We start from the raw sequence: 16,853 nt of genomic DNA on the forward strand, positions 1-16,853 counted from the left end.
CAGGGTGAAATGTGAGGAGGATGTTAGGAGATTACAGGGTGACCTGGACAGATTAGGTTAGTGGACAGATGCAGTTTAATGTGGATAAATGTATGGTTATCCACTTTGATGGCAAAAACAGGAAGGCAGATTCCTACCTAAATGGAGTCAAGTTAGGTAAAGGGGCAGTACAAAGAGATCTGGGTGTTCTTGTACACCAGTCAATGAAGGCAAGCATGCAGGTACAGCAGGTAGTGAAGAAAGCTAATAGCATGCTGGCCTTCATAACAAGAGGGATTGAGTATAGAAGCAAAGACGTTCTTCTGCAGCTGTACTGGGCACTGGTGAGACCGCACCTGGAGTATTGTGTGCAGTTCTGGTCTCCAAATTTGAGGAAACACATTCTGACTATTGAGGGAGTGCAGCGTAGGTTCACGAGGTCAATTCCTGGAATGGCAGGGCTACCTTATGTTGAAAGATTGGAGCGACTGGGCTTGTATACCCTTGAGTTTAGAAGACTGAGAGGGAATCTGATTGAGACGTATAAGATTATTAAAGGATTGGACACTCTGGAGGCAGGAAACATGTTTCCACTGATGGGTGAGTCCCGAACCAGAGGACACAGCTTAAAGATAAGGGGTAGGCCATTTAGGACAGAGATGAGTGGGTGTGTGGAATGCTCTGCCCCAGAAGGCAGTGGAGGCCCAGTCTCTGGATTCATTTAAGAAAGAGTTGGATAGAGCTCTCAAGGATAGTGGAATCAAGGGTTATGGAGGTACGGCAGGAACAGTATACTGATTGAGGATGATCAGCAATGATCATAATGAATGGTGGTGCAGGCTCGAAGGGCAGAATGGCCTACTCCTGCACCTATTGTCTATAGTTCTAATTATTTGTGCAGAGCTGTACATACACCATATCAATACTGTGTTACTGGGATACTTTGCTATTTCTTACCAAAACTGAAATTTAGTTTTCATTTTTTAAAATACATTTAACCCCATTCACAAAATACATCCTCTTCTCCTACCTCTCTACAGAAACCTGTTCCCTACCACCATCCTTTACTCTTGCCTCTTATGATTTTACCCCTACCCTCTCCTTCCCAATAAAATCAAGTCTGATCCACTACCATGCGCGGTGCTGAACATTAACATTTTGCCTCCAGGCAATGTTGTAAACTTCTTCAAATCTTGAGGCTTTTCGTTGTCACAACACACCCTTCACTTTATTAAAGAAAACCCACCACTTCTCACTGTTATTGTTGTGTTTCCCTACACCAATATACTAATTTCAAACCTCAGCTGGTTAATGGCCCAGTAGTTTGTTTATTTCAAGATCTATTACAGGATCCAGACTGATTTAATAGAAAATTCATCAACTATTGTTATAGCAAAGAGTGAATTGGGCATAACCCTGAATGTTGCTATGCGATCATAGGCACCTGGGAGGTGAACCACAGGTCATGAGAGATCATCAGTTTCATTTTCACCATAGTTTGAAGGAAGCAGACTCCATTAATGCAAAAGACCTGTGTTCTCCAAATGGAAGGCAAAGCTAGAGAAACATGGGAAAGGAAGGTCTGGACAGTGCAAGTTGACTGTGGGATTGGGCCCCCACCCTGCCACCCTGCCACCCATTGACCTCACAGCTCCTTCACATTTCTTGCTGCAAACTAGACAATCAATAGTTGCTAGTCACATGTTCTCCATCCTAATTACTTGCATGTTACTATTTTTCCTCTTCACAATAACAAAGATGGGAATTGACATTAAAAATATTTTCAAGTTGGAAGTAAACTCCAAAATGGAAAAAGGGAAGAACAATGGAAAAAAACAAAATTAATGCAAATCATCCTCCCAGTAACACGCCTATTCAATCATCCTAAACGTCCAGACTAGTACCATTCAATCCCTTCTCTCTATCCACGCCCCTCCCCAATTTCAACAATCCTCTCTCCCCAAAAATCCTTTCCCTCAAAAATCCCATCCTCAATTCAATCCTCACTTCATCTAAGTTGTCCCCACTCCACATGTCCCTAGCACCCCGTCTCCTCTGTCCAATGTGCTCCTCACCATCCCAAGTCACTCCCGCTCCACGATCCCTGGCACCCTGTCTCCTCCGTCCAACATGCCCCTCGCCATCCCAAGTCACCCCCCCTTCCCCTGGCAGTCCAGTTCCTCCCTCCAACGTGTCCCTCGCCATCCCAAGTCAACCCCACTCAACATTCCACTGGCAGCCTGTCTCCTTCCTCGAACATGCCCCTTGCTATCCTAAGTCACGCCCTCTCCATGTTCCCCAGACACCCACCCTACCTCCTCCACGTTCCCCTGGCACCCCATCTCCTCCCTCCACCATGCCCCTTGCCATACCAAGTCAGCCCCCTCCACCATGCCCCTTGCCATACCAAGTCAGCCCCCTCCACATTCCCCTGGCACCCCATCTCCTCCCTCCACCATGCCCCTTGCCATACCAAGTCAGCCCCCTCCACCATGCCCCTTGCCATACCAAGTCAGCCCCCTCCACATTCCCCTGGCACCCTATCTCCTCCCTCCACCATGCCCCTCACTATCCCTGGTCGCCCCCACGTTCCCCTGGCACCCACCCTCCTCCCTACAACTTGCCCCTCCCCATCCCAATTCACCTCCCTCAATCCTCCCCTTCGATATCTTTCCCCCTCAACCCCTTGACCCTCAATCTCCTCTCCCCAAGTGGTCTCCTGCTCCCCCAGTCCCTCCACCCCCGCCCCTGGAGAATGGTACCCTCCGCGCCCGTACTGCCGTGCCGGCTGGAGCGGCTCACTCTGGCGTCGGGGGGGGGGAGGAGGGAGTGGGTAGCGGTTGTTGTCAGGGAGGGCAGCAGCCGCCGCCATGATGCTGCGACTGCAGCCGCCGCCGCTGTTGTGGCTGTTCGGGGCCGGCCGGGCGGCGCTGAGGGCGGCCACCAGGGGCCGAGGCGGGCTCGGCGTCAGGAGCGTGAGCGACGGGCCGGTCAAGCTGACGGCGACGCCTTCGAAGAGCCTGGCGGACGAGCCGCTGGACATCCAGGCGGAGGGTCTGGGCGCGGAGCAGGCGGTCACCCTGCGGGCCCAGGTGGTCACCGACCAGGGGCAGCTGTTCGCCTCCTGCGGCCAGTACCGGGCGGACGGCGCCGGGCGCCTGGTCGTCAGCCAGTCGCCGTCGCTGGGCGGTGACTACGAAGGGGTGGCGCCCATGGGCCTCCTGTGGACCCTGTCCCCCGCCCCCATGGAGCAGCCGTACCTGAAGCTGAGCCAGGCCCACCTGACCGGCAGCCCCATGTACATCGACCTGTGCGTCCACTCGGGACACAGCGGCAAGACCACCATCCCCGGGCAACCCCTGGCCAAGCAGAGGATCGAGAGGTGGTACAGCAAACCCGGACTCCGCCGCATCAGGCTCAGGGAAGGCAATATTAGGGGCAGCATTTTTATTCCCCCAGGTGAGTAGAGGGGTCATCTTGCCCCCCCAACCCCCACTCTACCCCCCACTCCCACTCTACCCCACCACTCCCCCACTCTACCCCCTACCCCACCCCACCCCCCTCCACCCCCCACTCCCACTCTACCCCACCACTCCCCCACTCTACCCCCTACCCCACCCCACCCCACCCCCCTCCACCCCCCTCTCCACCCCCCTCTCCACCCCCCACTCTACCCCACCACTCCCCCACTCTACCCCACCACTCCCCCACTCTACCCCCTACCCCACCCCACTCTACCCCCCACTCTACCCCCCACTCCCACTCTACCCCACCCCACCCCCACTCTACCCCCTACCCCACCCCACCCCACCCCACCCCCACTCTACCCCCCACTCTACACCCCACCCCACCCCCACTCTACCCCACCCCACCCCACCCCACCCCCACCCCACCCCACCCCCACCCCACCCCACCCCCACCCCACCCCACCCCCACCCCCACCCCACCCCACCCCCACCCCACCCCACCCCACCCCCACCCCACCCCCACCCCACCCCACCCCCACCCCACCCCCACCCCACCCCCACCCCACCCCACCCCCCACCCCACCCCACCCCCACCCCACCCCACCCCCACTCTACCCCACCCCCACTCTACCCCACCCCCACTCTACCCCACCCCCACTCTACCCCACCCCCACTCTACCCCACCCCCACTCTACCCCACCCCCACTCTACCCCACCCCCACTCTACCCCACCCCCACTCTACCCCACTCCCACTCCACCCCACTCCCACTCCACCCCACTCTACCCCACCCCACCCCCACTCTACCCCACCCCCACTCTACCCCACCCCACCGCCACTCTACCCCACCCCACCGCCACTCTACCCCACCCCACCGCCACTCTACCACCCCCAACCCCAACCGTCTGCACTTGGCATCAGTGCCATGAGATCTTATGGTCAAGAAAGTCTGTCAACCACCCCCCCCCCCCTTCTCTCCAGTTAGGAATAACAAGACCACCTGTGCGTGCGCGCACACATACACACAACATGGGTGCTGGGGTAAAATAAGCACTATCACATTTTTTGAAAAATAAAAAAAAGGAGTGTCAGGAGCTCTGTTCACACTAAGAGCTGGTTCTGAGGGAGCTGGATCAGTGTTGAGTGACCCTCCACTTTGTGTCAGGGAGGGGACTGACCTCTGTGGTGTCTGGACCGCACTGTCAGTGCGTTATTAATGCTGTTGGGTTACCTACTGAGGAGTAGAGCTTTCTTTTTCTCTCCCCCCTTGTTTCAGGTAGACGCTTTTTGATTTTTTTTGTCTGTCTTTTGTTTGTTGTGAATTTTTTTCTGGGTTTCTTTCTGTAACAAAAATAAAAGGAGGGGGACAAAAGGAGTAACAAGCCAATGGATGAAATGATTGTTTTACACATTCAACAAAAAACAAGTATTTTGAGGGGGGGGGGGGGAAGATCCTTGAAATGGCTTTAAAATTCTTCAGACTCTAGGTCCCAGGAAACCACATTGGAACAGCACCGCTGCAAATAGATCACAGGAAGCAGGGCTAATAGGGGAGCTGCACTGATGTGGGGGTGTCGGTGTTGGACTGGGGTGGATAGAGTCAGAAGGCACATGACACCAGGTTATAGTCCCCACAGATTTATTTGAAATTCACGCAAGCTTTTGGAGCGCAGCCCCTTCGTCAGGTGCCTTGTTAAAATATAGTCTTTCTGATGAGACATTAAACTGAGGCCCCCCTTCTGACATCTGGTGGCTGTAAAAGATCCTGTAGTGCTATTTTAACAAAAGGAGGAGGGAGATTCTTGCTAGTATCAATCTGTTTCATAAACTCTGTTTCTCTCTTCACAGATGCTGCCAGACCTGCTGAGTTTCTCCAGCATTTTTCTGTCTTTATTTCATAAAATACACATTGCCTGGTCGTTACCTGATTGTCAAGTTAGGATGTCTTTGAGAGTTTGCAGAGCTGCACCTTTCCTACATTGTAAATTATAACTATAGTTGAAAAAAAACTTTATTGACGGTAAAGTGCTTGAGGCATCCACTAGTCATGAAAAATGAATGAAAGTCGCTGCTTATGGTGCCATCTTAGGCACAAAGGTCCCTAGGTACAGCTTTTCAGTTAGTATTCTTGGAAAAATAGAGAAATGAAAAAAGTCCAGCATTATAAATTTAGGATAAATTATAAAATGGAGGAAAAAAGTACAGAGCAACAGCCTTCCAATCCAGTCAATGTTGACACCTAGCCTCCAGTCTGCACTGGACCTTGATCCAGACAGCGCCTGGCTTCACCTCAGGGCTCACGAGGCCAAATTGCGGTAAAGTTAATCAAATCAAATCATTCTTGATAATATTATAGTGCAAATCTATTACTGTCCATACTTAAAATTGCAAAAAAAACTCAGCTCAAAAAATATAAACGAGTTGAACCTTATAATGTACTCCACACTTATTAGGCTTACTTTTCAGTGCCAGAGAGATTGCTTGGTCATTATTAAGACTTAGTTTATTAGTGGTTGAATTGAAATACCTTCACGTACCTCTATTTATGGCCAATTTATTCTTTGTCTGCAGCAGGAAGGCTGAATTGGAACATAACATAGTTTAATACATTTGAATGGGGAGCCAGATGGAGTGTAAAACAGACAGCACATCTCAAACAACAACTTATTGATCTTTATGTTTAAGTCCACATACTGGAAGTTGCTATCTAAAGTGTGCATATATAACAATGAACATTGCTAGCCTCATGGTTGATTTCCTTTTTAAAATCTGGTTTACAGTGTGTTACCAAAACTGAAATGTTTGGGAAATATTGAAGAGATTTGGTGGTTTTCCCCCCTCTAGAAAAGTTAAAGCCAAGGGGTAACCTAATAGATGTCCTGAAAATTGCAGAGCTGTTTGATAAAACGCACAGGGGAAGACAGCATGTTCCACTTATGGGAGACTAAAATTATGGGGCAGAAATACAAAATAGTTACTATTAAATCCAGTTGAGAATTCAGAAGAAATTGTGGCAAGAATGTGGAATTTGAAATCTCACATAGTACTGAGGTGACATTTTTAAGGGAAGCTAAATATTTACCTAAGGGAGAAAGAAGTAGGAAGTTATACTAAGATACGGTGGATAGAAGAAAGTTCATGTGGAGTATAAACATGGACAGGTTGAGCCAAATTCCCTATTTCTATGTTGTATATTGTGTACAATGTACAGATTGTTGATGTTTTTAATCAACATGTTCAGACATATTGTGACACACCTCTGGAGGCAATGGGTATTAAACCATGTTTTCTGGCCCAGTGGTAAAGTCAGATTGGGTCACGTGACAAAGTGTAATTTTGTAATCTAATGTAATTGAGACAAATTACAGAAAAGACCTTTGCTGTTTTCACTGTGATACAACATTTTCAACCCATTTTTAAAAGTATTACCCTGAATTTGTTAAGTGGTTTGTTATGACATTTTTTGTTCTGTTTCTTAAGGGGATGGCCCCTTTCCTGGACTGATAGATCTGTTTGGAGATGAAGGTGGTTTGATTGAGTTCCGAGCCTGTCTGCTTGCAAGCCGGGGCTTTGCTACTCTTGCTCTCCCTTATTTTGGTTTTGAAGATCTACCAATGACCATGACAGATCTTCATTTAGAATACTTTGAGGAAGCTGTAAATTATCTGAAGAAACATCCAAAGGTGAGTTCAGTACAACAGAAGCCCAGAGAATTAACTTGCTATTGAACAATGTATTTGTGGTTATAATATTTCTCGATGAAGTTAATGATATGGGGTATATTTTACTTTAGATATCTTGATAGCTCCAGTGTAACCAGCTGTTTGGCTGGCAGCATATTTACTTCCGACTCGTGGATTCAAGTTCAAATCCAGGACTTGAGCACAAAATTCAATGCCGACACCAAAGTCTAGAGCTGAGGAAATGTTGCTTCATCAGAGGCGACATCTTTTGGATGTGTGAAATCTGGGTTTCATCTGCCCCCAAGTGAATAGGTTAAAGATCTTATAGATCCATTTTGAAGAAGAACTCAGATGGTATGTCACTGGATGCGAAACATTGACTCTGCTTTCTCTCCGCAGCTGCTGCCAGATTGACTGAGTTTCTCTAGCAGTTTCTGTTTTTGCTTATTTTTCTTGCTATTATTGTCAGTAATTAATTCAATATGGCACAGTGGTCAATGGTTAGCACTGCTGCAATGGTTAGCACTGCTGCCTGTCAGTGCCAGGGATCTGAGTTTGATTCCAAGACTGGGTGGTTGTCTGTTTGAAGTTTGCATGTTCTCCCAATGTCTGTGTGAGGTTTTGCTGGTTTCCTCCCACAGCCTAAAGGTGCTCAGGTTAAGTGAAATGGTCTGCGGCTCCAGGGATGTGCAGATTAGGTGGGTTAAACATGGTAAATACGGAGTTATGGGGTTAGGAAGCGGAGCTGGGTCTGGGTGGGATGCTGTTCGGAGGCTCGGTGCAGACTCGATAGGTCGAATGGCCTCCTTCTGCACTGTAGGGATTCTGTGATTCAGTTCTAAAAAACATAAAACAATTAATTGCTCATATTATATTGCTCTTTGTGGGAACTTTCTGTACGCAAATTGCTACCATATTTCTTACATTGCAACACGGTAAAAGTACTTAATTGTAAAGCACTTTGGAATGTTCTGTAGTTGGGAAGGTGCCTTATAAATGCAAATCCTTTTCATAAATGATCCCAACTTCCTATGTTTGTGAGTGTTCATGCATGTTTTGAGAGTAAGTTTTAAGTACTTAAATTTTTAAGTTGAGTCAATTTTTAAATTACACCAGAAACTGGTTCAACTTCTACATTCGATCTTATTTTAAACATTCACTGATAAAAGTAATGAAGTAGTCATAGAACAAACTAATAAAGCAAACATACTGTCTGTCATAGTTTTTATATTCTACTAACCCTGCATGTGCAAAGAAATAATTTGTCTTCCAAATCCAATATTACTAGAACAACAATTTGTGTTAACATTATACTTCATTGGCTGTCAATCATTTTGACACATCCACTTCGAAGTGTTCAACAATAGTGAAAAGCATTTTATCAATGCTGATTCCTCTCTAACTTTTTTATAGTGTGATTTAAACTCTTCATCAGTACCCAGCTCCTAACCCTATATCTTCATCCTTTTCCTTTCTCATTGTGCCAGCCGTCCCACAGAGACCTTCTTAGCAATTTCTGTACTTTTCTTCAGTTACTCTCCTGCCTCATTTAATACCCTTTCTGAACTCATTCATCTAAACAACTGCTTGCTCTCTTGAGTCAAATACCTCTGAATTACTGCCTAAATAACTTCAATTCCTGTCCCTCCCCATCTAACTCAATTGAAGATGCTTCCCTCACTATTTCCCTCCCTTTCAAAACTCCCAACATTCACCCGCTTTAAAAAAATTCTCCTCATGCAAACTACTGTTCCATCCCCAACCTCTCTTTCCTCACTATCCATTGTTTTGATTGTGTTGTCACTCGTATCTAGGGCCATGTTTGAGTGAATGAAGCATTAAATATCCTGAGTCAAAGTCACAGTTAGCCTTCTTCTAACTCTAGTCCTTGAAATATTTGACAACATCTGCAAGCAATAACTCTGCTGGCTCTTTGTCTATATGAAACTATACTTGAATTATATCCAACCTTAATGATCCAATTATAATTAGAGATTTATCTTTCCATTCCTAGACTATGAACTGAGAAGATCCCAGATGTTTTTTTTAATGTCTCCCTGCTCTTTCTACAAGCGTTGATAGCTTAATTTACAAATTTGGGGCAGCACGGTAGCTCAGTGGTTAGCACTGTTGTCTCACAGCACCAGGGACCCAGGTTCGATTCCAGCCTCAGGCAACAGTCTGTGTAGAGTCTGCACATTCTCCCCATCTCTGCGTGGGTTTCCTCCGGGTGCTCCGGTTTCCTCCCACCATCTAAAAATGTGCAGGTTAGGCAAATTAACCACGCTAAATTGCCCATAGTGGGGGGTGTATTGGTCATTGGTAAATATGGGGGGTGGGTCACTCATCGGGTGGTCGGTGTGGATTTGTTGGGCCGAAGGACCTCTTTCCATACTGTAGGGAATTAATCTAAACAGGGACCAGCTCCCTTTTTGTATGCTGATGACCCCTTGCTTTACCTGTTCATCACAATCCTCAATCACATTTCTGCCTTGTTGTCAACCACTGAATGCATTTACACCTCTTTCTATCCCTACCTTGCGAGTAGCAATTTTACATTCTTATGACTCCATCCTCTTGCACATCCTGCCTCCTATTTCCCTATCATTGGCAGTAATGGCCTCAGCTGTTTGTGTGTCACATTCTGAATTCTCTCCTTAAGCCTCTTCACTTCAGTTTCCTTCACTAAAAAGCTTTTAAAAGTTTATCATCTTACCTGCTTAATAATACCTTCACTGACCTATCATTAATTTTTGTGATTGCTTCTCTGTGAAGTATTAGGATGCTTTTCATTATCTTTATGCATGTTTGTAAGCTGCATTAGTGCAGGCTGTTGTCTGAGACAGGGGTCTCCGACTTTGAATTGAAAGGTTAAAGTTGTAATAGACCCACAGGATCATAGGGCTGCTGTCTCATTAGAGAGAGACTACTACTGGTGGTTTAACCTGAGGATCACCACGCCTTAGGCAAAGGAAGAAGTTAAGAAGTTGGAGACTCCTTCATGGTAATCTCAGCTGATGTAGGAATTGAACCCATCACTCTATCTCGCAAAGCATCTATCCAGAAATGTTGCATTAGTTCCCTGTCCAAAAACCAGAATTTCCCAATGTATGAGTTCAAGCTAGTATGTTGTCAGTCACAATAGAGGATTCTTGCAGCCAGGGAGATTCACGTTTTTGGAGTTGGCCATCATCGGGTGGTTGGCCAGCTTAAAGGTGCTCTGTGGTAATCCCAAAATTGTTCAATTATTGAGGTGATTTGTCAGTCAACCAATGCTTTGCCAAGTGCTGCTGCCACCAAGAGCAAGTCATTCACATCATTTTGTTTTTAAAGAAATATTTGGGATTTCCAATCATCAGGGATAATATCACACACTGCATTATAAGTTGGGGCAGCATGGTGGTTCAGTGGTTAGCACTGCTGCCTCACAGCACCAATTCCTGGGTTCAATTCCTGCCTCAGGCAACTGTCGTGTGTGGAGTTTGCACATTCTCCCTGGGTCTGCGTGGGTTTCCTTTTGGTACTCTGGTTTCCTCCCACAGTCTAAAGATGTGCAGGTTAGGTGAATTGGCCATGCTAAATTGCCCGTAGTGTTAGGTGAAGGGGTAAACTTAGGGGAATGGGTTCGGGTGGGTTGCTCTTCGGAGGGTCGGTGTGGACTTGTTGGACTGAAGGGCCTGTTTCCACACTGTAAGTATACCTAAAAAAAAATGTGCAAGAGGATTTCCTGACACAGTATGCAGATAGATCAACAAGAGGTGAGGCCGCATTGGATTTGGTACGGGGTAATGAACCAGGTCAGCTGTTAGATTTGGAGGTAGGTGAGTACTTTGGTGATAGTGATAACAATTCGGTTATGTTTACTTTAGCAATGGAAAGGGATAGGTATATCCTGCAGGGCAAGAGTATTAACTGGGAGGAAAAAAGCAATCGTGATGCGATTAGGCAAGATTTAGGACACAGGATAGGGAAGGAAACTGCAAGGGATGGGCTCAATTGAAATGTGGAGCTTTTTCAAGAAACAGCTACTACTGCATGTCCTTGATAAGTAAGTACTTGTCAGGTAGGGAGAAGTGGTCGAGCGAGGGAACTGGTTTACTAAGGAAGTTGAATCTCTTGTCAAGAGGAAGAAGGAGGCTAATGTAAAGATGAGACGTGAAGGCTCAGGGCACTTGAGAGTTACAAATTTGCCAGGGAGGACATAAAGAGAGAGCTAAGAAGAGCCAGGAGGGAACATGAGAAGTCTTTGGCAGGTAGAATCAAAGAAAATCCTAAAACTTCCTATAAGTATGTCAGGAATAAAAGAATTACTCGAGTAAGACGAGGGCTTGTCAAGGACAGTTATGGGAAGTTATGCGTGGAGTCCAAGGAGATAGGAGAAGAGCTAAATGATTATTTATCTTCAGTATTCACACTGGAAAATGACAATGTTGTCGAGGGGAATACTGAGATACAGACTATTAGACTAGATGGGATTGAGGCTTATAAGGAAGAAGTGTTAGCAATTCTGGAAAGTGTGAAACTAGATAAGTCCCCTAGGCCAGGTGGGATTTATTCTAGGATTGTTTGGGAAGCTAGGGATGAGATTGCAGAACCTTTGGCTTGGCTCTTTTTGCCATCATTGTCTTCAGGAATAGTGCCAGAAGATGGGAGGATAGCAAAGATTGTTCCTTTGTTCAAGAAGGGGAGTAGGGACAACCCTGGTAATTATAGACCAGTGCCTCACAAACCTTATTAAGTTCTTTGAGGTGGTGACAAAACAGGTGGATGAGGTTAAAGTGGTCGATGTGGTGTATATGGATTTCAGTAAAGTGTTTGATAAGGTTCCCCACGGTAGGCTATTGCAGAAAATACAGAGGCATGGGATTAAGGGTGATTTAGAGGTTTGGATCAGAAATTGGCTAGCTGAAAGAAGACAGAGGGTGATGGTTGAGGGGAAATGTTCATCCTGGAGTTCAGTTACAAGTGGTATACCACAAGGATCTGTTTCGGGGCCACTGCTGTTGGTCATTTTATAAATGACGTGGATGAGGGCATAGAAGGATGGGTTAGTAAATTTGTGGATGACACTAAGGTTGGTGGAGTTGTGGATAGTGCCAAAGGATGTTGCAGGTTACAGAGGGACATAGATAAGCTGCAGAGCCAGGCTAAGCGGAAAAGTGTGAAGTGATTCACTTTAGAAGGTGTAACAGGAATACAGAGTACTGAGCTAATGGTAAGATTCTTGGTAATGTGGATGAGCAGATAGATCTCAATGTCCATGTACATAGATCCCTGAAAGTTGCCACATAAGCTGAGAGGATTGTGAAGAAAGCAAATGGTGTGTTAGGTTTTATTGGTAGAGGAATTGAGTTTCTGAGCCATGAGATCATTTTGCAGCTATACAAAACTCTAGTGCGGCCAAATTGGAAGAGTTGCCTACAGTTTTGGTCGCCACATTATAGGAAGGAAGTGGAAGCATTGGAAAGGGTACAGAGGAGATTTACCAGGATGTTGCCTTGTATGGAGGGAAGGTCTTATGAGGAAAGGCTGAGGGACATGAGGTTGGTTTAGTTAGAAAGAAGGTTGAGAGGTGACTTAATAGAAACATACAAGATGATCAGAGGATCAGATACGGTGGACAGTGAGAGCCTTTTCCCTCAGATGGTGATGACTAGGGGACATCGCTTTAAATTGAGGGCTGAGTACAGTAGTAGAGCCCTCAACTTGAAGGGCATTTAAATGGTCATTAGATAAACATATGGATCATAATGGAATAGTGTAGGATAGATGGCCTACAGACTGGTTTCACAGGTCGGTGCAACATCAAGAGCCGAAAGGCCTGTACTGTGCTGTAATGTTCTGTGTTCAAACATTTGAAAGATTTCCATATAGGTATATGATTAGAAAGAGGTTAGAGGGATATGGGCCAAATACTGGCAAATATGACTCAATTTAATTAGGATATCTGGTTGGCATGGACAAGTTGGACCGAAGTGCTGTATATCTCAATGGCTGTATTACTTAGAGTAGAAGAATAGCTATGCAAGCAGAAAAGATTAAAACTTTTACAACTATTCTGGTAATACTTCATCAGTCAACATATCACAATGTCTTAATGGTAATGTCTTTATTTTGGATTATTCCATCTTTAAAAATTATAGTGAAAAGTGGTTACTGCACTTGGTTTATCTATAATCTATTATTATGGGTAGGTTTGAACATCAGGTTTCTCTTCATCTTTGCTGGCTTCTCCCTCCCATTAATTATTGCTTATCTCCTGCTTTCTTCCAATATGTTGTTTTCACTATTGTTTCTTGTTGTTGTTCAAATTTGGGCTTCAGGTCTGTAGCACAGTGAACAAACACACTGGGTCATTTTTTCACCACAACACTCTTATATCATGGTGTGCAGTTATATTCGTAGTATATGCATAAAATATCCGAGATAACATTTATGTCACTTTGGTATTGGTGACCCAAGGAAGGTAAATTGTTTGTTGCATTGAATGTTCCTTTTCATGATGTGTTCTTCAATTCTGGAGAAGTACATCACTTTTGACCGTCACTTTTGATGATTTCCAATATTAAAATTGAAATGAAGTTAATATTTGCCATATAATTTAATACACATTTCACAGTTACAAATAAATAGATTTTTTTAAGAATGTGTATGAATACTGAAGGAACATATTCAGGAATTATCTAGACTTAATGTATGTTTCAGTAATAGATTTTGAATTTTTGTAGGTGAAGGGACCAGGTATTGGAGTAATCGGGTCTTCAAAAGGTGGAGATTTGGCTCTATCAATGATCACATTTTTACCACAGGTGGTAGCATCCGTTTGCATCTCTGGCTGCCATGCAAACACTATAACTGACTTGCATTATAAAGATATGCGTCTCCCCAGCTTGAGCTATAATGTAGATCGCATCATTGTTTCGGACTCAGGCATTCTAGATATGTCCAAAACACTTGAAAACCCCAGCACAAATAAAGGAAGCATCATTCCATTGGAAAAAGCTGAAGGACACATCTTGTTTGTGGTAGGAGAAGATGACAAAATCTGGGACAGCAAGTTCTTTGCTTCGGAGGCTATAAAAAGACTGAAAAAAAATGGTAAGGACAACTATAAACTCCTTAGTTATCCAGGAACTGGGCACTGTATTGATCCTCCTTGTTCTCCATTTCGTCCTGCCAAGATTGACCGTTTGTTTGGACTTCCAGTACTGTTAGGGGGAGAGGCAATAAAACACTGCTATGCTCAACAAGATGCTTGGGAAAAAATTCAAGAATTCTTACGTTTACATCTCGGTTGAAGTGATTTAGATTTAACAAGATTCCTCTTTACCTAATGAATGTTATTTAGTATGTATTCTGTCATAAATTGCACAGTAATTATTTAATATGAAGCACTATATGTAAGGAGGACAATCCAAGACTTTCTGAAACATGTATTCCTGACCACCAATACCTCTACTTTTTGGGTGGGGGTGGAAAAAATTAAACTGTTGTCTTTAATAATGCCGTAGTGTCAAAATATTTATTCCTTATTGTGTAGTTCACATTTGCACTGAAATTATTTAGCAGTTTTCATTAGTCTTCGCTACAAAGGAAAAAAGTAACATTCCAGAAAAAGCTGAAAATTGGAAAATGAAAGTAATAGAAGATCACAGGAAATGTAGAATAACCAAAGAAGTAGTATTGGACAAATTGTTAAAGTTGAATGTGATAAGTACCTGTGTACTGATAGGTTTCATCCTATAGTCTTAAAGGAGGTGACTAGTGAGATAGTTGATGCATTGGTTCTAATTTTCCAAACTTTCCTAGAATTGGGATAATGTACCATTAGATTGGAATATAATGAATATAAATGGGAAGCAGAGAACAGGTCAATTTAACTTAATATCTGTTATAAGAGAAAAAGTAAGAAGCTATTAAAGAAGATGTTACCAGTAAGGCACTTTTAAACAAATCAGGCAGTCTCCATGACTTTTTGAAAGGAAAATCATGTCTAACTAATTTAGTGGAGTTCTTTCAAAAATTAACATACTGTGGATAAAGGTTCCTGGTAAAGGAGGTAACATTGGCATGGATGGAAGCTTGGATAACAAACAGGAAACAGATTTGTCAGAAATGGGTGTTTTATCGATTGCCAGGATTTAATAAGTGATGTTCTGTGGAGATCAATACTAGGCCTAAAATTATTTAAATAAATGACTTGGGGATGAAGAGACTAAGGTATGGATGCTAAATTTTTGATGACACAAAGATAGGTAGAAAAATAAGTTTTCACATGGACAGAAGGAAATGAGTGGACAAAGATCTGGGAAATGGCAGTATAAAGTGGGAAAATGTGAAATTGTATTGACAAGGATAATAAAAAAAGTATGTTATCTAATTGAAAGTTTTCAGAAATCTGAGATACAGAGGATCTGAGTGGTTTCACGCATGAGTTATGCAGGAATAGCAAATAATTAGCAAAGCTAATAAGTTATCATTAATTAGATGAGATGAAATCAAATGCCAGGGATATTTTTATGGCAGAGGTGGATAGATTCTTGCCAGGAGGCGAAAGGCTATGGGAGGATTAGGCAGGAATATAAAGATGAAGTCATGATCAGAACAGCCAAGGTATTATTAAATGGAGGAGCAAACTCAAAAAGGAAAGTGGCCTATTCCTAATATTAAACCTTAATTCTGTATCTAACTGAAAATCATTTACTTCTAAGATTTTGTTTTGTTTTATCTTTTTCCTCCACACTGCACCTAAAGGTGTTGATGCAGGTTAGACTTTGAACATAAGACATATGAGCAGAAATTCAGCCCATTGAGTCTGCTCCGTCATTCAATCAGCGCTTATAGATTTTTCAACTCCATTTTCCCATTTTGATGTCATGGCTTCCAACTAAACATTCATTTTCTGTAACCATAGACTAATTTGGTCATGTGCACTGAGTTAGGTGATATATAGAGAGTTCACAACTGAGCCTTATTTCGTCATTACTGTGCATAGTGCATTTCAAGCACAGATTAAGCATTGCTGGATAAAAGTCATTGTCATCATGGTTTTTTTTTCTGTGCTACCTCCCATATTCTATGGATGGTATTGCCCTTACCCTTCTCCAGTCTCAGCCGTTGTCAGATGAAAGACAAATATTTGTTTGAAGATTCAGAGGAAAATTAGACCTTTATTCCTCAAATTGCTAGATTGGCTAAAATGTTCAAGAGTGAGACAGTTATTTTTTTTGTTAGATAAGGATTTTGAAGCAAGTTAATGATGGCTGAAGTGAGATTTACTTGTATGTAATATCATGAGGGCTCTACGTTGACTGGACAGAAGTATCTTATTAGGAGAGGACAATAACTAGGGTGCACAAAGATATATAGCATGAGAACAGGCCATTTGAGCTTTCACCCATCTTCTACATCTGCAATCCTATCTTTTATTCCTGCCACTAGGTAAAGAAGAGTTTTCAGAATTCTCTATTAGATGTGTTGGTGATGATATATCAGAGGCCCCCAGAAGAAAGATTCTCTTTGACTCCACCCTTACCTAAACCTATCCCCCAATTATTTCTATTCAGTTCTCCCTACCACCAACACCACTCCCTCCGCCCACCCTGAACCTGTTTGAACTTTACAAAGAGGTAACTAATGTAGTGGACAATGGAATGCCTGAATTATTTTTCTATAGAGGTTCAGATGCCTATTTTAGCTAAAGTTGAGCCTCAAACACAGAAGAA

At 43.9% G+C, this 16,853-nt stretch overlaps 1 protein-coding gene across 1 annotated transcript; it reads left to right on the top strand.

Annotated features, from left to right (window-relative positions):
• The first annotated feature begins 2,806 nt into the window (after positions 1–2,806).
• On the top strand, positions 2,807–14,631 carry LOC140476479 (acyl-coenzyme A amino acid N-acyltransferase 1-like). The gene is made up of 3 exons (XM_072569169.1): positions 2,807–3,438; positions 6,926–7,128; positions 13,857–14,631. Exons 1-3 carry the CDS (start codon positions 2,850–2,852, stop codon positions 14,424–14,426), a joined length of 1,362 nt encoding a protein of 453 aa, XP_072425270.1. The 5' UTR covers positions 2,807–2,849; the 3' UTR covers positions 14,427–14,631.
• Positions 14,632–16,853: the final 2,222 nt, after the last annotated feature.

The sequence above is a fragment of the Chiloscyllium punctatum genome, chromosome 4 (genome assembly GCF_047496795.1).
Source record: "Chiloscyllium punctatum isolate Juve2018m chromosome 4, sChiPun1.3, whole genome shotgun sequence".
NCBI lineage: Eukaryota > Metazoa > Chordata > Chondrichthyes > Orectolobiformes > Hemiscylliidae > Chiloscyllium > Chiloscyllium punctatum.